The sequence below is a fragment of the Lathyrus oleraceus genome, chromosome 6 (genome assembly GCF_024323335.1).
Source record: "Lathyrus oleraceus cultivar Zhongwan6 chromosome 6, CAAS_Psat_ZW6_1.0, whole genome shotgun sequence".
Taxonomy (NCBI): Eukaryota; Viridiplantae; Streptophyta; class Magnoliopsida; order Fabales; family Fabaceae; genus Lathyrus; species Lathyrus oleraceus.
Window position 1 is genome coordinate 269,818,355 of NC_066584.1, and position 24,423 is coordinate 269,842,777.

The 24,423-nt window shown below is 32.7% G+C and overlaps 1 protein-coding gene across 1 annotated transcript; it reads right to left on the reverse strand.

Annotated features, from left to right (window-relative positions):
- Positions 1-3,041: 3,041 nt before the first annotated feature.
- On the reverse strand, positions 3,042-14,310 carry LOC127093165 (magnesium transporter MRS2-I). Its single transcript, XM_051032067.1, has 11 exons — positions 14,026-14,310; positions 13,885-13,914; positions 13,634-13,772; positions 6,854-6,975; positions 6,687-6,761; positions 4,188-4,379; positions 4,049-4,093; positions 3,877-3,921; positions 3,757-3,786; positions 3,531-3,650; positions 3,042-3,443 (listed from the first exon to the last, which is right to left on the reverse strand). Exons 1-11 carry the CDS (start codon positions 14,236-14,238, stop codon positions 3,363-3,365), a joined length of 1,092 nt encoding a protein of 363 aa, XP_050888024.1. The 5' UTR covers positions 14,239-14,310; the 3' UTR covers positions 3,042-3,362.
- Positions 14,311-24,423: the final 10,113 nt, after the last annotated feature.

The following is a 24,423-nucleotide window of genomic DNA, read 5'->3' on the forward strand; positions in this document are numbered from 1 at the left end:
AATTCAACCGCCGCTTTCCAAAATCATCGTGTTTTCAAAAATGAGTTGCAAGCAGAATGTTTGATGCAAAAAATTATGCAGTTGAATATTGATCAAGCTAACACAGTTCGTTTCACAAGTATCAAAGATTATAATGATGAAAAGCTTGGTATGAATTGACTCAATTAGTGTAGTCACTAGAAGTGTACAAAATGATTCAATTTGTGGAGTTCTAAATTCAATTTGTTTTTAGATTATCAATCAGCAATCTTGCTTAACAAGTTATCCAATTCCAGCAAAACCTAATGCTTGTGTAATAAATCGCTATCAAGAACAAAGGATATAATACGATGGAATTGAAAAACCTAAGCATAAAATCACTACAAATTTAAATTCAAGAGTAAGAGTTAGAGAGATGACACTGAGATTTATAATGCTTCGGTGTTCGTCCTCGCTTTGCCTACGTGCATTCTTCAATGATTTCTCATTGAAACCTGCATAGTTCAATTGTTATTTGACAAATATTTCTAAGAGTTCATACCATTATCAATCCACAATAAAACTGAGAAAATAAATCTCCTAATTTGGATCTTGACTTGTATACACCAAACTTGATAACCTCTTATATGTATTCTTTACTCAAATATGTTTCTTGAATCCTCCAATAACATCAATTCTGCTTCAAGCCTTCGTGTGTAGAAATATACCCCTTGATCCTAGTGATTCCTTGAGCGGTGAAATTTTTCGAAGATCTGAGAAGAACTCTCTGCCTTATTTGTAGTCTTCCACACAGTTACTACTAAGGCAATGTTGGAGCGAAGAACCTACTTATTTTAAATGGAATTTGTCGCCACCATTGACAATCCCTCAATCTTGATAACAGCTAGAAAAAACTCAACAAGATATCCAAGAACGATTAGTTTCAAGTATGTGCATCCTTCAATCAATCTCAGAACTCTCGTTATCAAAATCTGAACTCAATTGTAGTTGAAGATGCAACAACTTCATATCAAGACTTTGAACACTCAAAATAGAGGAAATTTATTTTCACTAAAAATCACACTGAAAACATGTCCATAATAATAGATGTTATGAGAATGATGATGACAAAAATGTTTTATATGTGTTTGAGATTAAGCACACAAAATGGTTTAAAAAGGTAGTTAGATTCGAATCAAGAGAAAAAATGATTTGAATTAAATGAGCAATGAAGTGGAATGGAAGAAATAAAAATTTTTGAAAAAATTGTCAGTTGATTAGGATCAGACAAAGTATGATTTGAATCATGTTTAATATTTGATTCGGATCAAATGACACATAACTCACAAAGAATTTTGAAAAATAAAATTCATTTGAATCATGTATAAATATTGATTCGAATCAAATCAAATAGAATTTGTTCGCAAGAAAATGATCAAAATTAAGTGTAAAATTTAATCAGAATCAAATCATTGAGTTTCACTTCTATCCAATTTGATCATGATAAAAACTTTAGGGTAAAACTGAATGATTCGAATCAATCTTGTAAATTCTCAAATTTTCAAATTTTCAAAAGTATATTGAGATTTTACTTTTGAATCAACTTTAACCAAAAGCACAAAATTATTTCGTTCCATTAATATATTTTATTTCTCAATAAATATTTAGATCAAGATCAAATTTAAACAAAGTTTTATGCATACTAAAAATGAATCAAATCAAACTCTATTCCGAGAAATGCAACCCTGAAGGAGACTCAACTGATCGAAATAAAAACAAAGATTAAAGCAATAAAATAAACAACAAAATAATCGGATATAGAAGCTCCCCCTTAGTGAATTAAGGACATTCGACTATATTTTATTTATTTATTTTTAAGCTATTTTTCATCACGATTGAAATTCCAAACATGGTGAAAAGTGATGTCTGGTCATGGGTTTTAATCTCATCACCGATAGTTTTATTTTTATTTATTTTAAAGCTACTTTTCAACAAGGCTGAAAATGCAACCGGGGTGAAAAGTGGTGTGTTCCTATTTTTTCCCAAGATATGTAACGCTCCATGTTCATTCACTTTTGTTCAAAACGAACTTAGATGAACTTCATCTTCTACCTCCAAACCCCATCTTCCATTTCCGAAACTCTATTTCTCCACTAGATCAAACTCAAAAACATCATTTCTTCCATAAACAAAACTACAAAACATCATTTGTTTCATCATCGCGTATCAAAACTCCATATCTCTTCTCCAACTTGAACGAGGCAAGTAAAACATGAATTCAAGTTAGAAATATTATCTGTTGTTATTGTTGTGTCAGGTAAAATATTTAATGTTATTTTTGTTGTTGTTTAGATTTAATGTTTATCAATTTTAATGATATTATTGTTGTTGTTGTTTTGTTTTTGTTGTTATTGAGATTTTATGTTTAACGATTCTATTGATTTAATTTTTGTTGTTGAGATTTAATGTTTAACAATTCTATTGATTTTTTTGTTGTTGTTAAGATTTAATGTTTAACAATTCTATTGATTTTTTGTTGTTGTCGTCGTCATTGTTGTTGTTATTGTTATTGTTGTTCTTGTTTTTTATTTTCTCGTTCTTGTTCTTGTTCCTGTTATTATTGTTGTTGTGTTAGAAATATGTAATATTCTATATATTGATGGAAGATCTCAATGTAATTAGCCAAAGCACGTGAAAAAATTGAAGAATTGGGCTGACTAATTTTCAGCGGGGTTGAAACTTTCAACTATGATAAAAAGTGAGTTGACTTCATTTCTTTCCCTAAAATTGAAATTTTCAACCGTGATAAAATATAGCGCGCTATCCAATTTTCACCACAGATGTTAACCCGTGACACACTTCGTTATCACATACCACCATATGTGGTGGAATCATTCTTTCTATAATAGTGATAAATATTTTTGTTAGTAGTAGTGTAGTCTTTAATAAAATACCATTTAATTTGTAAATTCTTAACATTAGAATGCACGATGAGATTTTTAGTAAGATAAATAGTAGATTTATTATCAAAGTAAATTGGAATTTTACTTACAAAACAAATAAATATCATCTAACTTCTTCATCCACAAAAAATGTGAGCAACATCCAGCTCCAATATATTCTACTTCTGATGTTTACAATTCTATTATGCCTTTTCTTTTGCTTGATAGGTAAACCATATTTTCACCAATGTTAAAACATCCACCAACTATGCAAGATATATAAGGATTCAACATATATTTGTGTATGATTCCAAGTCTAAAAGCTATATAGAGTTATCTCTCCTTTAAATTTTCAATAACAAATTTTATTAAGAGTACAACCTACAAATACCAAAATAAATTACAATTGGAACTTTCAATTAATCCATTTTCCACCACATTGCAAATTCAGCTATTCATGAATCAAACCAACCCCTTTTTGCGAGCATGTGCAACTATGACGAGAAACATAGAAATGCTAGCAATTGCTGTAAAAATACACACCTGCAAATAAAAATATATATTATACATTCTTGAATTTGATTATCATGTTTAAAAATTGCATAAAACATAGTACTTAATTCTGGTTACCCATTTGAACATGTAATCATGTTTTTTTTGCCAAGAATATTGAATATTCATGCCAAGTACTCCAGTCACTAGTGAATAAAATGCAAGAGAAAGTTCTCCTGAGTTAAGAAATAGCTCTAACTGCATAGATACAAATATTCAAAGACTTAGTAGCATGAAATTTATGTAAAGAAAAAAATAATGAATATTCAATGTTTATGTAGAAAAAAAACTCATATTATAGCACCTGAATCAACTGATTTCGATGGTTGTCAATCTGCAAAATATTAAAAATTTATTTGTACGGTGATATAGCATTTCTCCAAATCCCAATATACATATAAATTGCTAGCTACTAGTTAGTTACCTGAATATTCATGTAATCTTCAGTATCATCAATATACCCTCGTAGCTGTAAATGAAAATTCTAATATTTTTTAATTTATATATATATAATCAAGATTATACAGAAATAACAGATAAACAGATACTAAACTGCGCCGTTATACAATATGTAACAAAATAACTTTGAGACTTACGGTATACAATCTATCCAAAGTTCCATCAATTTGCATGTAATAAGCCTACAAAATGAATAACATCAGATATTAATATAGCTTTTCACAATAATTTAAAATGGAAGATTATTTCTTTTATGCTAAAAATAAATGGTATAACCTCTAGTAGCATTTCAATCTCATCCACATCATTTTCATCTCTAAGATATGTTGCCACGCTTTTTGATTTTGTGGTGGGAGATGAAGCGCCTGAGTCACTTATAGGTGATAATGCAGATACCAACTTTCTTGATAAGTATAAGTCAGCCATGTCTTCGTCATCATCCATTAAGTGTTCAATCTCTTCTCTTACCTAGTGTATTTGATAAAACAAATTAAATTTGTATGTTTATCAATTAGTAATATGAACTAATCACAAGAAGAAGTAGTAATGACTAAAGTCAATCTATTTTAAAGATGACATGATTATGATAGATTATAATATGAAAAATATTAACATATACGATGCATATAAATTTAATTTTATATGAAGTATATGTTATCTACGATTGATGCCTTTCTAGCAACATAAGATATCAAAAATAAATGGTGATTCTTTCTAAACATAAGATCGATGGCATGGGAGTTTATTAGGTTGAGATGTATGAATATGCTAGTCGGTGATTCCAAAATGAGAATGATGAAAACACTTAACAATTAAGTAAGAGTCTTAAGTGTGGAGCTTAGGTCTAGAAAGATAGCATGCTTTGACACGAATCTCATGGTGTTCGAAGAAGAAACCAATTAAGGCACTCTCTATTTCTAAGGCGGAGTATACTGCAACTTTGTTGTTTGTGCCAATATGTATGTTTGATGAATTTGTTGAAGGATATGTGCAGTTAAAATGGTGAGGCTATAATGCTCATGGTTGATAACGTTTCCGCTACAATCTTGCTAGGAATCCCATTGTACGTGGGAGAAGTATATTGAGATGAAGTTTCAATACTTGAGAGAGCTTGTTAGTGAAGGAGGAATGAGGTTGGGGTATTGTAGAAGTTAAGACGAAATAAATGATTTATTGACCAAAACGGGGTATATTGAAGTATTCAAAAGATTGAAGAATCATATGAACATTGAAGACTTGGAGTAAATGAATTAAGGTGGCATGTTAAGTGAAAAAGAGTAATTAATGTGTCTGTAACCGACTACAACGGGGTTGTAACCGATTACACCCCTTTTGGAGAAAAAAAAGAGAGTTGCTGCAATCGCTTATAAGATATAGGTAACTGGTTACAACAAAAATAGAAGTGTTGAGTAACTAATTACATTCTGTCTGTAACAAATTATAGATTTAGATTTTTCTTTTTTTTTTGTTACTTGTACCTCAATCAATGTAAATATATATATATATATATATATATATATATATATATATATATATATATATATATATATCCTTAATGGGTATCTCCTTAATAAGAATTCGTTTTTTCACCCTCATCTCTCTCACACACACACACAAAATATTTTCTTCTTATTCAATTATTATATTTAGTCAGATAATTAATCTGTATTTCAACATTATAATCGTTTTAAATGACAGGTAATGTATATCTATGATTTATATATCTTATGGAAGAAAGCTTTCAGAACTATCAAACTTTGTCACGAAGGAACCTTGCGGACTAGTATAATATTTGGTTGACTATGTTTCTTTCACATTCAATGGTCGTAGGTATGGTGCATCATAATGCTGTCAACCCATCTAATATACCAGAGTATTGTGAATTCGGTGTTTCTAAGCCCAGTGTTGCATACAGTGATTTTGGGAAAGATTTTAACACTAAAGAGGTGATTATGTTATGTGATCATATGATTTAATGGATAACTGGAAAAACTTCTAAACTAGGTTTTGGGATAGTCATTAGGAGGTCTGATTCTAGTTTTGATAGAAGACAACCATTTGTTGTGATGAATTATGAAAGAAGTGGTGAGTATAAAGAACCTCTTTAAAAGTTGAAATGTGGTAACATTGGATCAAGAAAATGTGTATATTATTTTAAGTTAGGAGAGTATTATAGAGAAAATATTTGAAAATTTATAATGTTGTGTATACGTAATCATGAATTGGATCGCAAGTTAGTAGTTCATCTGATTGTTAGTCGTTTAGGTTATGATTAAACTAAAAATGTTATTGAGATGATAATGAACACGATTTTGCCTAAAAACATACTTTATCGTATGTTTGATGATTTGTGAGATATTGTACGTCATAACAATTGATTTGGATGGAAAATGAACTTTTTGTCATTTTTGAATTTTTGAGTGTTTTTCAAATGAAGAATGAGAATGAAGAAGATAAAGGTTGTCTTGTGATATAAACACACTCTGAAAGATTATTTTCGAATAAGGTGAGTTCGAATGCTTACTTTTATAGAGATAATTTCGAGCTTTATAAAGTTTTTTGAAAAATTATAGAAGGGTAGTAATGAGAATCCTCTCAAATGTATAGTGTGTTTTGTCTCAAAATTGGGCATGAGTAAATGATTAATCTAATCCAAAACAATTAAGAAAGTAACAAAAATCTAAAGCTAAATCCAATAAGGTAATACAAAACTTGAAAATATAAATTTGAAGCTATATTTATAGTTTTTGTTTCTGTTAAAGATCAAAGACATACCTTTTGAACTCTAGCAGTCAGCCTTGTTATTTTACTCTTCAACTTACGAATTTTGTCCAAATTTTGACCACTAATCTAAACAAATGAGTAATTCAAAAATATTAAATAATTATAAAAAATAAAAAATTAAAAAAGAAACAATAAAATATTGAAACCATGATGTTTACCATAGTTGTAAGCTCATCTAATGTAGGATAAGTATCCATCTCTAGATCTGCAACTCTTGCATCAAGGAAGCTACAGATTGCTTCAAGAAATATCTCTAGTGCTCGGATTTCGAAAGGTGACTCTGCATTTTATATTTAGATAATATTTGGAAAAAAATAAAGAAATAATAATTATATGAGAAATAAAATAAAATAAAGTTAAGAATAATAAAATATGAGTATCAAAATTATGAAACACAATTCCCTTTTACTACTATTCATGTTGAGATTAATCATACTAACCATTATGGTTTAGGCTAATGCAGTTTTATTAGTTTGTTTAGTTTACTCCATTATGATTGGTAGTTATGAGATAAGGTTGTTGTATATAAAGGATACATTGCCACATGTAATACATCTATCAAATATAACAGTATTTCATCTCATCTTCTTCCTTCTTCTTTATTCTTCTTTCTTCTTCTTCTGTTATCATTCCATAACAGTCTTGACAATGGCATGGTTATATTCCACCATTGATGAATCTTGATAGATTACAATATGGTATCATTCGCCAATCCGATCCTTTTTCTGCTGCTATCTCACTGAATTCTTTCCCCAACCTCATTTCATCTCTCTCATTCAATTCTTTCGATTCTCATGGCTCCCTCTCGAGCTTCATCCTCATCAACTGATCCTGCTTTAGATCAAACCTCGTCGTATTTCGTTCATCCCAATGATGGCCCTGGTTCTGTAACAGTTCTTCCCAAACTCACCGGTTCCAATTATCACTTATGGGCTCGAAGCATGAAGAGAGCTCTTGGTGGAAAAATGAAGATTGAGTTCATTGATGGCTCTCTCCCTGTTCCATCAGACTCTTTTGATCCATCTCTGCGTGCTTGGAACCGCTGCAACTTGCTTGTCCATTCTTGGATCATGAATTCTGTTTCAGATTCAATCTCACAGTCCATTGTTTTCATGGAAAATGCGTTGGATGTATGGAATGACTTGAAAGAAAGGTTTTCACAGGGCGATTTAATATGAATCTCTGAGCTGCAACAAGAAATTTACAACTTGAAACAAGAAACCAAATCAGTTACAGATTTTTTTCTCTGATCTTAAAATCCTTTGGGAAGAGCTGGATCTATATCTACCTTTACCAACCTGCACCTGCCGCATAAAGTGTACATGTGAGGCTATGCGCAGTGCAAGATCCCATCACCAGCTATTGCAGATCATCATATTTTTTACTGGTTTAAATGAACAGTTTGCTGTAGTGAAGTCCCAAATCTTGTTGATGGATCCATTACCAATTATGAACAAGATATTTTCCATGGTAATTCAACATGAACGCCAACTCCAGCTCCCCATTCCACATGATGAAGCCCAAACATTGATCAATGCTGCTGATTCCAAGAGGTTTGGAACAAGAAACAATGCCTTCAAACATGGTGTTCGCATTTGCACATTCTGTGGCAAGACTAACCATACTGTTGAAAACTGCTTCAAGAAACATGGTGTTCCACCTCATATGCAGAAACAATTTCAAACTTCAGCTAGCAATGTGGCAACAGATGGAAATAATGATGGATCTTCATCTCATAATGTTGACATTCAGAGTGACAATTCACCTATGACTCAAGGCCAATTCAGTGCTCTAATGGATCTACTTCAGAAATCTAATCTTGGACAATCTTCAGCACATGCTTCTTCCAACCAAGTTGTTGTTGGTCATCCATCAACAGGTAACACATATCATTGCATGCATAGTAATAGTAATGACTCTTCGATCATTGATTCAGGAGCTACTTATCACATTTGTAGCTATGTCAAATGGTTTCATACACATAAGAAAATTATTCCTATCAATGTTAGATTACCAAATGGACAATGTCTTGTTGCTGATCACTCTGGAACAATTCATTTCTCTCCTGATTTCATTGTGCATAATGTGCTTTTACTCCCTGAATTTTCTTTAAATTTATTATCTGTTTCAAAGCTGTGTGAATCTTCTAATTACACTGTCAATTTCCTTAAATCACAATGTGTCATACAGGACAAACTCACCCTGAAAATGACGGGTTTTGCTGAGAAGAAAGATGGATTGTATTATCTAACACTGAGAGATAATGATCCACCTGCCACACACACACCTGCTTTAACCTCTGCTTTAGCAGCCAGTGTCATTTTACCGGATAAAGCCTTATGGCATTTTAGATTAGGACACTTATCTCAAAACAGATTATTGTACCTACACTCTCAATTTCCTTTTATCAAAGTTAATCACAAAGATGTTTGTGATGTTTGTAGCTATGCTAGACAAAGAAAACTCCCTTATACTGTTAGTAATAATAGAGTTGTTCATCCTTATGATTTGGTTCATTTTGATATTTGGGGACCTCTTGCAGTCCAATCTTTACATGGCCATTCCTATTTTTTAACTTTTGTTGATGATTGTAGCAGATATACATGGATAACATTAATGAAAACCAAATCTGAAGCTAGACAGCATGTCATTGATTTTGTCAATCTCATAGAAAACCAACATAGTCTTCATGTCAAAATCATTAGAACAGATAATGGCCCTGAGTTTAATATCCCTGAATTTTTTTCATCTAAAGGAATCATCCATCAAACTAGTTGTGTTGAATCTCCACAACAAAATGGTCGTGTGGAGAGGAAACACCAACATTTACTAAATATTGGGAGAGCCCTCCTTTTTCAATCCAAACTTCCAAAAGAATTCTGGTCATATGCTATCTTACATGCCGCATTCATTATAAACAAACTTCCTACACAAGTCTTAAACAATATGTCTCCTCACTTCATACTGCACAATACTCATCCTGATATGCACAGCCTTAAAGTTTTTGGATCTCTTGCTTTTGCGTCCACACTGCATATGCACAGAACCAAATTAGAGCCAAGAGGTCGAAAATGTGTTTTCTTAGGATAAAAAAATGGTATGAAGGGTGTGATACTCTATGACATTAACAGTCATACAGTTTTGGTCTCTAGAAATGTTATACACCATGAACATATTTTCCCTTACTCAAATGTGAATTCCACTAACTGGACTTATCACCCATACAAAGATCTTAATGACTCATCACACAATCAACCTGCCACACATGCTCCAACACAAAACATTGAACCCACAACTGAGGAACATGAGCCTTATTCTAACACAACCATTGACACACTGCACCCTGAACCTCTGGATAATACTGATGAAAACCATGACACTCAACTTGTTACTGATGCACCAGTTATTGACAGCATCCAATCCAGGCCTGTTAGAGCTAAACATACACCTCATTATCTCTCAGATTATGTGTGCAATACATCGGATGTATCAGCAGTCAAGTCATCATCAGGTACAACTAAAACTAACTATCCTATTTCAAATTATGATTCCCTGCATTTTCTATCTGCATGTCATTGTGTCTTTGCATCCAATATCACTTCTACACATGAACCAAAGAACTACAAAGAAGCATGTTTGTTTGAACATTGGATCAAGGCTATGAAGTCTGAATTAGATGCACTAGACAAGAATAGGACTTGGAACATAGTTGATCTGCCACTACATGTCAAACCTATTGGTAACATATGGGTTTTCAAAGTGAAACATAGCCTTGGTTGCAAAGGGATACAATCAAATTGAAGGGCTTGATTTTTTTGACACATTTTCACCTGTAGCAAAGCTTACCACTGTCAGAACTCTTCTTGCAACTACTGCCATCAACAACTGGTTTTTACATCAATTGGATGTTAACAATGCTTTTCTACATGGGGAATTGCAGGAAGATGTGTACATGACCATACCTGAAGGTGTTACATGTCACAAGCCTAACCAAGTGTGCAAACTCCAAAAGAGTTTATATGGTCTGAAACAAGCCAGTCGAAAATGGTATGAAAAATTGATAGCTTTACTCCTACAGCAAGGTTACACTCAGTCTGCTTCTGATTACTCTCTCTTCACTTTGAAAACTAATGGTCACTTTACATCCATTCTAGTATATGTTGATGACATAATCCTAGCTGGAACATCCATGCCTGAGTTTGATTGCATTAAGCTTATCCTGGATGAAAATTTCAGCATCAAAAACCTGGGCATACTCAAGTATTTCCTTGGCCTCGAAGTTGCTCATTCACAGGCAGGAATTTTATTGTCCCAACGAAAATATTGTCTTGATCTTCTACAGGAATCAGGAATGCTTGGATCCAAACCAGCTCCCACACCTACAGATTCATCTGTCAAGTTACACGCTGACAATGGCAAGGCTTTTGAAGACATTGGAGCATACAGACGACTGATAGGACGACTGCTGTATCTTAACACCACACGCCCAGATATTACTTATGCCACACAATAACTTAGCCAATTTCTGCACAATCCAAGAATGGCTCACTATCATGCTGCCTGCAGAGTTATTCGATACTTGAAAAACAGTCCTGGCAGAGGAATAATATTTCGAAGAAATGCTGAGCTGCAATTACTTGGTTTCTCAGATTCTGACTGGGCAGGCTGCATTGATTCAAGGAGATCCATTTCAGGATACTGTTTCTTCCTTGGAACCTCTCTTATATCGTGGCGTACAAAGAAACAGGACACCATTTCCAGATCATCATCAGAGACAGAGTATAAAGCATTGTCATTCGCCACATGTGAACTGCTTTGGTTGATTGTTCTCATGAAGGAACTGCACATCAAGTGTACCAAACTTCCTGTTCTTTATTGTGACAGTCAAAGCGCAATACATATTGCGTCCAATCCGGTATTCCATGAACGAACTAAGCATCTAGAAATTGATTGTCATTTGGTTCGTGAGAAGCTTCAACAAGGATTACTTCGACTTCTACCTATCTCTACTCATGAGCAGCTGTCTGACTTTTTAACCAAGGCATTACCAACTTCAACTTTCAACAAATTTATTTCCAAGCTTGGCATGATCAATATTCACCATGCTTAGCTTGAGAGGGGCTGTTGAGATTAATCATACTAATCATTATGGTTTAGGCTAATGCAGTTTTATTAGTTTGTTTAGTTTACTCCATTATGATTGGTAGTTATGAGATAAGGTTGTTGTATATAAAGGATACATTGCCACATGTAATACATCTATCAAATATAATAGTATTTCATCTCATCTTCTTCCTTCTTCTTTATTCTTCTTTCTTCTTCTTCTATTATCATTCCATAACAGTCTTGACAATGACATGCTTATATTCCACCATTGATGAATCTTGATAGATTACAATAATTCATGACCACCATACTTTACCCAATATCTCTACCATACACAATGACAATACTGACTTGGACCCTACTATACCTCCCCACACCAATCTTATTGCCATCCTTTCTCCTGATTCCCCTACCTCTCCTCCCACGAACCCTGTCACTATCCTTCCTCAAACCACAAAGACTTCCATTGCAACATCCTTCACCATGAAACTCCTCTCACCCAACCAACCTTTCCTACTGTACAAACAATTTTCCAATAGTGAAAATAATATGAAATCAAGTATCATCAATTTCCAATAAATTATCTCATTTTTGTATTTATTTATTTTGTTTTTATATTAAAATAATGAAATCCTATATTTGGAAAATAAGAATTTTTATTAAAAGTATGACATATTAAAGGGGCTTTCATAAATTCCTTAATTGAATTCCATCCATTTAAAAACAAAATATTTGTTTATTTCAACTTTAAAAAGAAAATAATTTTATAATATTATATATGACTTTTATAAAAATGACATAGAACACTTTTAAAAAATTTAAATGGAAATTTGATTGGAATGAATTTTTATATAATGATATTCTAAGTAATTAATTATTTAGCTATAGCTTTTTATATCACTTTTTAAAAACTTACTTAAATTTAAAATTATCTTGAATAAGTTTTATAAAAAAAAAATTGAGATAAATAATTTTGATTTTTTTTTAATTTTGACTATGCTTTTATCTATAGTATATTTATATTATTTGATATCCAATATTTTAATTTATAACAAAAAGAGTCAAAACAACTTTTAATATTTTATAGTTTTTCATAAAAGTCATTTTAAAAATTACAAAAGAAAAACACTATTTTATACCCTTAATAAAGTTAAAACAAAAAATCTCAAAAGTAAACTTTTTATTATAATTATGACTTTTAATTTCAAATTCATTTAAAGAATATTTTTCACATCCAATAATATAAGAATATATTATTAAAACTTAAGACATAATCAAAATTACATAAATTCTAAAATATATTCAAAGATATTTTTATTGGTAAAATTTATTTAAATAAAATCAAATTTAAGTAATTTTTTAAATTTAAATATCTAAAAAAGTATAAATAAACTATAAAATATCTAAAATAATATTTTATTAAAAAAATATTTAAACTAATTTTTCATTTAAAACTTCATTTTAGTGTTTTTAAACAAAAATATGTTAGACTATTAAAAAAACTGAAACAAACCAACCTTTAATAATTTTGATGTATCCAAAATATTCAATTAATTTTTGAAAATATATCATGTCTTACTTTTTATTTTAGATGAAATCCAATAAGTAACTTTAAATTTATTTTTTAGATTTTTTTAAAATATAAATATTTAATTTTTTGATGATAAAAATAGAAGTAAATAATTTTTCTGCCTTTTCTATATAAAAACACATCCTTATGTTAAAAAATAGATTTATAAAATAACATAATTCATTGAATGAAATATTATATTAATTTAAAAAACTGATATGACATTTTTTTAAATAAAAGGTATAATTAGGATGAAACATACCATCATCTTCATCTACTTCAACCTCAAGTGAAGTATTGTTTTGATCATCTCCCTGATTTGTGTCAATGATAAACAATCTCCTTTGCAGTTCCCTAACAACAGGGACAACATCTTCATCTGTTGGGTCTAGCAAAAACACCTAATAATCAAATAGTTTAGTCACAAATATGATCATGATGAAATTAAGATCCCTCTTAAACTCTAGAAACATATTACAACTCTCTTAATTTAATTAATGAAAATTGACTAACCTCTTTAGCTGTGATGATTGCCTTGATATGCTGAAAACAAAAATTAATTAAAACATATAATAAAATGAAAAAACTTAACACATCCAAATAATAACTAGAATAAAAATTTAAACTGATAAGAGAAAGTTAAATGAATAATACCTCCAAGTTAAGAACAATAACCTCTTCTCTTCCTAAAATGGCAGAAGGATAAGCAAGAATAGGATCAAGAATTCTAAGATCACGAGCGTCGACACGAACTTGACGCATAAGTTCATATTTATCTACATCAAGTAAGGAACTATGTCCATTATTATCAAACTTAATCCAAGTGTTTCTTGGTGATATGCTTGTCTTCCTCACTATTGATGTCATGTGAAAAATGCTTATGAAAATAGATAAGAAAATCTGTGTTAACAAAACATACACACTCTATTCTTGAAACTAATTTTTAATACACTATTATTGGTTGAAGTTTGTGAATTTCACTATTTAAATATAGATTTCATACAATGAATTACAATTCAATTGTAAAAAGTATTAAAGTTAATAGTCAAAGTTAAATATATTTTATATAAATTTTGACTAAATATTTTTTCTTTTTATTTATAATTTAAAATATTTAAATACAATTTTAATTTTTTATTTTAACTCATTGCTTCTTCTATTTAAATTCAAACAATTATGATCTCCATTCACATATTTGCATTCAAAAAGAATAGTTTTTATTTTTTATTTTTTAATGACATGTTATTCATGTTATTAGTCTATCATATTACTTATTTTATTTTAGGAGCCAAAACAATTTTAAATTACTTAGACAATAAAAGTGTAAATGTTAATGCTGGATATATTATATGATTAAATTTTAATATTATATATAATTTTAATATTTTATCCAATTAAAGAAAAATGTTTTAGAAGTCATTTACATGGGTTGTCTAGTATAGACCCGATTCAATGGAGAACTTTACTATTTTTCATACATTTTAATCAAATATTATATTTAATCTCTGTGTTTTTATTATTGTACAATTTTATTTCTTTACTAAAAATGCTAAAGATTTTCTTTTAGACTTTTTTTTTATAAATTTCATATTAGATTGACAAATATCCCAATGTGCAATGTTAAATTAAGAAGTTTAGACAATAAATATAGAAAATAATGCTTTAAAAATTAAACAATTAAATATTAAACATATGCTTAGTCTTAAAAGTTTAATAAAATTTGATCTTTAGATTTTACGACATTTTTAGCAATTCCTTATTAATATTACTTGAATGATATGATATGGATAATTTTTTTCATACAATAATGATAGATCTCTTGCGGAAGAATTTTTACTTTCAATTATGATTCTCTCTCAATCAAAAGATTGATATTTAGAAAGCAAAATTTTATAATTAAAAATAAAATTTATTTTTAAAAAAAGTGAAACTTTTTAAATAAAAATAAAATTTGGAAATAAAATATTTTATTATAAAAAAATTCACCCAACACTTTTAATATTATGCACTTACTAATCCTCGTTATTTAAGCAAATAACTAACATTCTGGAAGCGATCAAAAGCGTTGATCTCCACAAAAGATTATTGACGTTCTTTGAGGCTATTAAGACACAAAAGTCTTACGAAGATCTTTGTCGTCTTTCAAGGCAATACGCGTATGTTGGATTTCTACAAGAAGATCATTGCCACCTCTTAGTATAAATACAAATATGTTTGATTTTTTCAAGAAGGTCCTTGTTGCCTTTAGGGGTAATACGATTGAGCTACACGCTCGGGGATGCCTCACCTCAACGCCTCGCTTGAGGGACTTTGCACCCCATCAGACATGCCCAATGCATGATCTCGCCTGAAGGACTTAGAGTCTCATGAAACATGATCATATGATTGTCTCATCTAAGAGGCATAATCTCCTCACACAAGGTTCAACCTAAGGTCTCGCCTAAGGGACTTGACCAAAGTCTAGCCCAAGAAACTTAACTTAAAGTCTTGTCTAAGGGTTTTGACCGAAATCTTTCCCGAGTGACCTTAAATCCTCGTTTGAGGGACTTAACACCTCATCATACAGGCCCAATGCATGATCACGCATGAAGGACTTATAGTCCCATCAAACAGGCTCATTTGAACGCCTCGCCTGAGAGACTTAGAATCTCCTCATATGAGGTTCAGCCTAAGGTTTCTCCTAAGAGACTTAATCAATGTTTGACCCAAGAGACCTAACTTAAAAGTCTTGCCCAAAAAACTCAACGCCTTTCCCAAGGGACATATAATCTCCTCATATGAGGTTCGGCCTAAGGTCTAGCCTAAGGGACTTAACCAATGTCTGGCCCAAGTGAATTAACTTAAATTTTTTGTCTAAGGGTCTTTATCGAAGTATTTCCTGAGAGACTTAATGTCTCATCTAGGGGACTTAGCACCCCATCAGACATGCTCAATGCATGATCTCGCATAAAGAACTAGATTTCCATCAAACAAGATCATATGAACGCCTTGCCTAAGAAACTTAAAATCTCCTCAAACAAGGTTCAACCCAAGGTCTCGCCTAAAGAACTTGACCAAAGTCTGTCCCGAGAGACTTAACTTAACAGTCTTGCTTTAGGGTTTTGACAAAAGTCTTTCTTAAGAGACTCGATGCCTCGCATGTGGGACTAAAGAACTTCGCCCTTTATTAAGCCCTTGTGCTTGAGAGATTGTGTAATGTTATATTTCTAAAGAACCGCCAAGGACAAGGAAATAGTGACCCACCAGTGAGGGGGAACCTTTCTGCTGCCCACACTTAAGGGTAACCTCACCTTTAACACCCTTACTTGCACCTTCATGGGAATCGTTGGAAAAGACACATTTCGATCAGAGAAAATTCATATTCAACAGAATAAACTCCATCTTCCTAAGAAATAGGAATTCAATGGTCCTTTATTATGAATAAGTGGGAGGTAATCATTCCCAAGAAACCCTTACTCTTGGCCCACGAGCCTATATAAATACTTCATCCTTAGCATGAGGAAGGATAACACATAATGTACACAAAATAACTAAAGAATACAAAGCTCCTAAGCCAAAGTGAGATTGCTTTCTCCATGGACAAAAACACTACCCAACATGGTTTCATACCACCGTGTACAAACCCTAAACAACACAAAATCACTAAGGCCTCTGGCCACCCTTACCAGCACAGGGGTGTCATGCATTTTGTACTTTTTGACAAGTACAATGCCATAAATCATTTCCAAGGAACAAAAAGGTTTTATCAATGATAGAAACATCAATTATTTTATTTTCTTGACCCCTTAGGCCATTCTCTCAAAAGCTTTTATTACCCTTAATTAGAAATTTCTTAGTTAGGTCCTCAATGATAACACGAAAATGTATCATATATTTGCCTTGATTTACATTCAAAAATCGTACCGTTTTCATTTATATTCCAATTCTCCGCAAGTGTTCGAGTTATTTTTGCAGGTATTTCAATTCCCACGCTTAAATGAGCAGAATATAGAAAAGGAAGGAAAAGAAGAAAAAGCAGCAGAAAAATCAGAAAATATGAATTTTGTGAATGTGACGAACGTCACACACCCCATCACGATCGTCACGCTACCCTTGACTGTGATGAATGCCACAAGTCCATTATGATCGTCACGTATGCAAAGTTAGCTTAATGGGTTTCAAACAGAAGTTGTCCACGTTGCCCCAGTCTTCGCTCCTTAAACCACCTTCCCGTGAATCCCTCCCTCAACTAAGTCCTCCTTACTTTTCTCAAGCACGAAGACCGAGAGGGATTATAAAAGAATGGAAGTTGGAAACTTTCGGGGGCGCTCTCTCTCATACTATCTCTCTGCCTTTTTTTGCTCCTGCAATTTTGTTTTCACGTTATTTTTCTTCAGCAAGCATTATTTTCTTTGACTGTAATTTGTTTACTTTTCCGTTTAGAGATTTGATTTTTTTCCCCTTTTTCCTTTTCGTTTTTTCACTTAGCCAAAAGTAGTAGTTTCCTACATTAGGGAACTACTGGAACTTAGTTAGTTTAGTTTAAGCATTTGTTTCGAAGAAGCAAAATCCTACCGACCTGTGGAGGACTGCTCAAGTACTTCAAGATCCAGCCTAATCAATTAATCAAAGTTCCAGGTTTTTTATTCAATTATTATTATTGCTTTATTATTAATAATCATGTTTGCTTTATTGTTAAATTGTTTCTGTTCGTCTGTGTTTGCATTATTTAACATGTCCGGCTAAACTACCGATATGGGTATGTAAACAATTTAATTAGACGGCATTTAATAATAATCGGTGTAAACGTCTTTTCTCAAAGAATCTTTCTGGCTGTGATTTTTAATTTGAATTTAATTAACTTTGTCACGAGAGTGATAAGCTATTTAACACGGGTTTTCCACGAGAGTCGGAAATTAACTAAGGTTAGAACCGACAATCGCGAGGGCGTGAGGGTCGAATTGGATAGTAAAAACTAGGCATTGATTTTAAAAACAGCTAGAGCACTTTAAAAGCAATTACATCTTGTTTATTTTCAAAAAAGTATTTTTAAATTCAAATGGGATAGCGAGAGCGTACATTCTGACTTAAAAGTATAGTCCGAGTCAACAATCACGAGAGTGTGAGATAAAGCCTTTTAAATGAGTATTTTCTACTGAAAGGTATTTGGTAATTAAAATATACACCGGTGACTTATATAATCCCTGACAATTAATGCGTTGCATACTAATATCTCTTCATTAATATTTTCTTAAAAACTTAATTTACTTTAGATTTAATTTTTGTTGAACCGAACCTCTACAAATTATCGCCTTAGCTAAACATAGTAACATCGATAACATTAGTTTGACCATCGGTCCTTGTGGGTTTGATATCTTTTAAAATTAAACGACTAGACTGTGCACTTGCAGTCAAGTATCCGATAGACTATATTTTATATACAGTCACAACACGCATCAAGTTTTTGGCGTCGTTGTTGGGGACTGATTTAGTCAAATAGTACGATTCTTTCGTTGTGCAGTATAGATTGACGCAAAAACTAATTTCCTTTCCCTTATTTCTCGATTGTATGCCAAGTACTTGCTCACAAGGCGAAAACTTAGTACCACCAATCGCAGAATTAGAGCGTTTCTTATATTTAAGACGCCGAGTACTAGAGTACCAACGAAGGTACAATATTCCCGATATCATCATTCCTACTACTGAACCAGTTGAAAAACCAAACATGGTTGCAGTGGGACCACAAAATCATCCTCTTAAGTTCTACGCTACCCCGTCCCAACAAGAACCTCACAACAGCATTGCTACCCCTGCTATCGATCGAAATAATTTCGAGTTGAAACCCTCATTGTTATCAGCATCAATTTGCTGGAAATCCTACGGACGATCCTAATGAACATTTGACCAAGTTTATGCAGTATGCAGACACTGTGAAGACGAATGGTGTATCTCAAGATGCAATAAGACTACGTATTTTTCCTTTCTCTCTAAGAGACAGAGCTTGGGCTTGGTTGCAATCCTTGCCATCCAACTCAGTCACTACATGGGAAGAACTGAAGAACGTTTTCTTAGCCCGATATTTTCCGCCGAGCAAAACTGCTATGCTGAGAGCTCAAATCAACAAATTTCGACAAAAAGATGCAAAATCTCTATACAACCTGTGGGAGAGATACAAAGACATGATGAGGATGTGTCCACATCACAGTCTCGAAGACTGGGTGATCATTCACACATTTTACAATGGGCTTCTGTATAACACAAGACTGACAGTAGACGCTGCCGCGGGCGGTGCACTTATGGACAAGCCATACAATGAAGCCTATCAACTCATTGAAAACATGGCCCGAAACCATTACCAATGGGGAGGTGAAAGAACTCCAGTAGAAAAGTCCCAAACAAAAGGTGGAATGTACGAAATCAGTAACCTTAACCATGTCCATGCAAAGGTAGATGTTGTAGCGGGAAATTCATGATCATCAAGATATTGACAAGCTAGAGATCAAATAACAAGACTTGCCACCGCGCTTTTATTACTTCCAAGGGAAAAGGGAAAAAGTACGAACAAAACCCAAAAGTAAGAAGTTTTCAAATCAAAACTAATAAAAAGTCAGAGATTACAGGTAATGGGGGTTGGTTACACAGAGGGAAGGTGTTAGCACCCAAAGTATCCTAGGTACTCCTAGGGAGCCCTTTGTGTGTGCATATGTATTTGGTATAAAGTGATGTTTACAAACAAATAGAGTGGGGGGATGAGAAAATAATTCATTAATTATATTTTTGTGTTTGACAAGACCTTCGGTCTTGTGCCTATGTACCAACATAAAAACGAGAGATCAAAACCTCGTAGTTCGTGATACAAATTCCAAAGTGGATGCATTGTTTTTAACAAAAATTAAGTTTGAAAGGCACAAAGGCCTAAAAATGGTTTGAATGAGTTAGTTCTTTTTGGCTTTTTGAAAGTTTAAGTCAAGTATAGTTAAGTCTATTTACAAGTTTGATTTGAGAAAAGAAGTTTGAAAATGCAATGGCATAAGGCCAAAGTTTCTATCTTTTTGCAAAAATGGTCAAAATTTAGAACAAAAGTAGTTCACACAAAGAAGATTTTGAAAAATGGAGGGAGAGATTTTGAAATTAAAGATGTACAAAATTAAAAGTTTAGAGTTGAAAAGATCTGACCAAATGGGTAGTAATCCAATAGACAAGAATGTCAATAGAACCCAGAATTCCCTTGGACTTTTAGAATCAAGCAACACACAAATGCACAATTATATCTTGAAGAGAAAGGCATCAAATAAAGATGGCCACATCCAAGCTTATCCATTCCATGATCTTCTCCAAAATAGCCCATGTAACAGATGAATTCCACAAGTCACAGGTTCAAAATAACAACTTCACAATGATCATGTTGCAGATGAACTTAGAGAGGTCTTCAAAGATGTATCAGATGAATTTCAAGTTACAAGCATTTGGCTCTTCAATAATTTGGCATTGGCCAACTCCTTTAGCATAGGAAGGTTGCCTAGATTCTAAGTCCATTTGTCCAAGATCAAGCCAACAGTCCACTCAAAAGTTTTTGTTAGGGTTTTTTATTATTATTATTATGTACATTAATGGTCAAAGACCACACAAAAAATCAGAGTATACACAAACAAAATATATCACACCATATGGTCCAAATGGACAAAGTGAAAATTGCATTAACATAAACAATTAGAATGATATGAACAATGGCAAATCAAATGGTGTGCTAAAAGTAAATTGTATTAAAGTAAAGGCTTGAAATTAAAAATTAGTAGTTAATTAGTTAGAAGTTAGTATTGTTTTGCTTTTGTTTTTCATTTCAAGACATTCTTTGGAGAACACTCAACCCACTTATCACAAGCATGAATCCTTGAGCCAAAACATCTTCCAGAGGAAGGAAAGAAGGCCAAGTTGAAGGAGAAGGGCGATCCAAAACGCAGCGGAATTTAGAATTTCTCCTTTAGTGATCCTTACGAATGGGCATGATCAGTGATAGAATCGTTACCTTTTGTGGCGATTGTAACCTTTGATGCAGATCTACGGAGCGATCACGAACGTTGAACGATGACAACGCCTCTACTCAGTCCACACGAACGGATTCCTTCAACCTCAGTGCTAGCTGCTACGAATGAAGGCTTTGAGTGAGAGAGAGAGAGAAACGAAATTGAAACTGCACAAATGCTTCTACACAAGGGTTCTATTTATAGAACCACTTGTGTGGGCTGTAAGCTAAAAAACCCACTCAAGTGTATGTGGCCCATACCTTATAATATGCCAAAATCATTTAAGCGTGTGGTACCTTACCATATTTCATATTCTACTTAAGTACACCGCACCTTACGATGTTCTACAATTCACTTAAGGGCACCGTACATTACGGTATTCCTTAGTTACTTTATCTCTCATCAATTCGTCATTTTGTGTGTGACCCTGTAGGTTTTCGCAGCATTGGCAATTATATTAAATCACGTATTTAACATAATAAACAGTGAGGGGTATCTAGCAACACATCACTGCTACCCAAGACATGAAAATGTCATGTGATCTGACAAATCCCTTTATGATAATACTTATATGTACAATTATCCTTTTGCCCTTATGTCTATATTGAACACAAGGCATAGACCGCGTCATCCTTGTCCAGTTCAATATTGGGCCCATAGATATTTATCCTGTTACGCAGGATGGGAAAATTCCATCTAGGTCACTCAGGTCCCTTAGCATGCTTCGTGGAGTACCCATCAACTGTCTTTATGGTCATCCAGTTAGGGACAATGTTTGATCAACAATAAGGCACTCAACTCTACATCTAGGGTCCATAGTGGTTTCAGGTCGAAGGGTGGTATACACCATTATCACCATGATAATAACTTATGACACTTTGCATAACATTCTATATAGTATTCTCATAGCGGGTCAATCCATTATAAATATTACACTTAATATTCATACCTATGTTTAAGACTTGATAACTCCTTATCCATGATCCATGAGATGTGATCATCAGTCTATATACATAATAGTCTTAATGCTTTAATGTTATCCCAATTCACAATAAAGCTCGACTATGGATACTTTAAGAATATTATCCTTATGTTTAATGTGATCTCATGATTAAGTCACACTTGATACATTAAACGGACTATCTATTCTAGGGACTTTATTAGACAAACATAATAAAGAAAAATCCTTTTATTATTAATAAATAATTCGATACAAGTACCAAAAGTATTGACCTCTAGGACTTACACCAACACAAGTTTCCAAACAATACCATGAAACAGAGGAGACTTACAATCTCACCGACTAGAATGCTTATGCCTTTTATGTCACAAATTTAGCGATATGTTAAGCAATCGTAATTGGACTTATGTAGAAGTCACAACTATTTGAGGCCGAGCAATAGAATTTTGGTGTTAATGCATGTTAGAGACATAGTATAATGGACTATGCTCATGAAACATACCATACACAAAAAGAATATGCAAAAGGTGTGACATAATCTCATCCATACTCATGTCAATTTTTCAATAAACTAGCATTAGAACTTTGAGATGTCATAGGCCAAATGAAATGAATGAATGAAGAAAGGGAATAAGATGAAGTGGGAGGGGAATGGATCAAAACAAAATTGGTCAAAGGAGGACTTTTACCAAATTAATATCATCCATTCATTTTGGGAGATGGAATGTACATTCCATTAATCCCCTAAATCCAATGATATTAATTTGACAAAGTCAAATCAACCTTGACCAAGGCCCAACAACAAGAGTAAAACATAAACAAGTCATCACAATTGGTCAACAAATTTATTTGGCATTTATTCAAATTAAAATACTAAAATAGTGCATTTAAATTGAATATGGTTTGTCCAATTCCTAAAATCTCATCAAAACACCAAAGAAATGGCTATGAGATTTATCATAGGTCAAACAAGGTCAAAGGACCTTGGAGAAAATTTTGCATAATTTTTAGACATTTAAAAGTATTTTTAAACAATTAAAAACAAATGCAAAATCAATTAATTCATGAAAAATATTAATAATGATCCAAAAAATAATTTTGATTCAGAATATGAAAGAAAAAAAATATTTGAAATCTTTTGGTGAAAGTCCCATATTTTTTTGGATCAATATTGAATTTAATATGAATTATTGAAAAGAATGCAATTAAAATGAAAATTAAAATATCAGAAAAAACATGGACCACTTGATCTCCCTCATTAATTGAGGTGGTCGATCAAGTGGCCAGAAACACGTGTTCCACCGTGCACATGAGTCAGCGCGCCATAACATTGGTATTCAAAAGAAACGACCGTGATTAAAACAAATTACATGGATCCTGTGGCTGTGAGACATGCTAGCGCATGGCCGGAGTTGTAGCTCCGGTCTTCTTCTCTGGTGGACCTCATCGGACTGGTCCACCTTCAACCATCACCAAAATTAAAAACAAGGACATGATTTCAAAGTAAAAATGGCACTAAGTTCGAATTTGGCCTCAATTCACTCTAACTCCAAGTATATTGAGAGATACATGGAATTGAAATTTGAGGTACATGAATTGAGTTGCTTCGATTTGACCTTAAAGCAACTCAATCTTCTTGCCTACATTGGTAGGACTGCAAATAACCAAAGAATCAATAGAATTGAGCAAGAATTTGAGAGAATCGAAGAGATCAAAATTTCTAGAAAATACCTTCAATGGAGGTCTGGATTCAACTGATCTTGATCTTGCTCGTGCTTGTTCTCACTCCATATGCTTGCAGAAGAAGGATTGAATGCTTACAAGGCTGTGGATTCCTAGAGATTTGAATTTCAAAATAGTGGAAATTCAACCTCAAATTCAAATGAATTTCTCAAGTTTATCCTTTGCAAAGTGAGGGTTAGAGATGGGGGATCAAAGCTGGCGCGAATGTGTGTTGATTGCTGAGCATATGAGGCTCTATTTATAACTAAAACCATTGATATTTGCATACTTGAAATCACTTTCCAAATTTTGTCATTGATGATGCATGGATGCATGGATGCATGAGCGCGCATAGGCCCATAAAAT

What these genes read in the sequence shown, in the direction of transcription:
- LOC127093165 (XM_051032067.1), bottom strand. Translation starts at nt 14,238, where the DNA reads ATGACATCAATAGTGAGGAAGACAAGCATATCACCAAGAAACACTTGG. An exon ending in AGATTGAAATGCTACTAGAG is followed by an intron (nt 4,094 to 4,187) that starts GTTATACCATTT and finishes TTCATTTTGTAG; the next exon opens with GCTTATTACATGCAAATTGA. An exon ending in CTTTGGATAGATTGTATACC is followed by an intron (nt 3,922 to 4,048) that starts GTAAGTCTCAAA and finishes TTTCATTTACAG; the next exon opens with CTACGAGGGTATATTGATGA.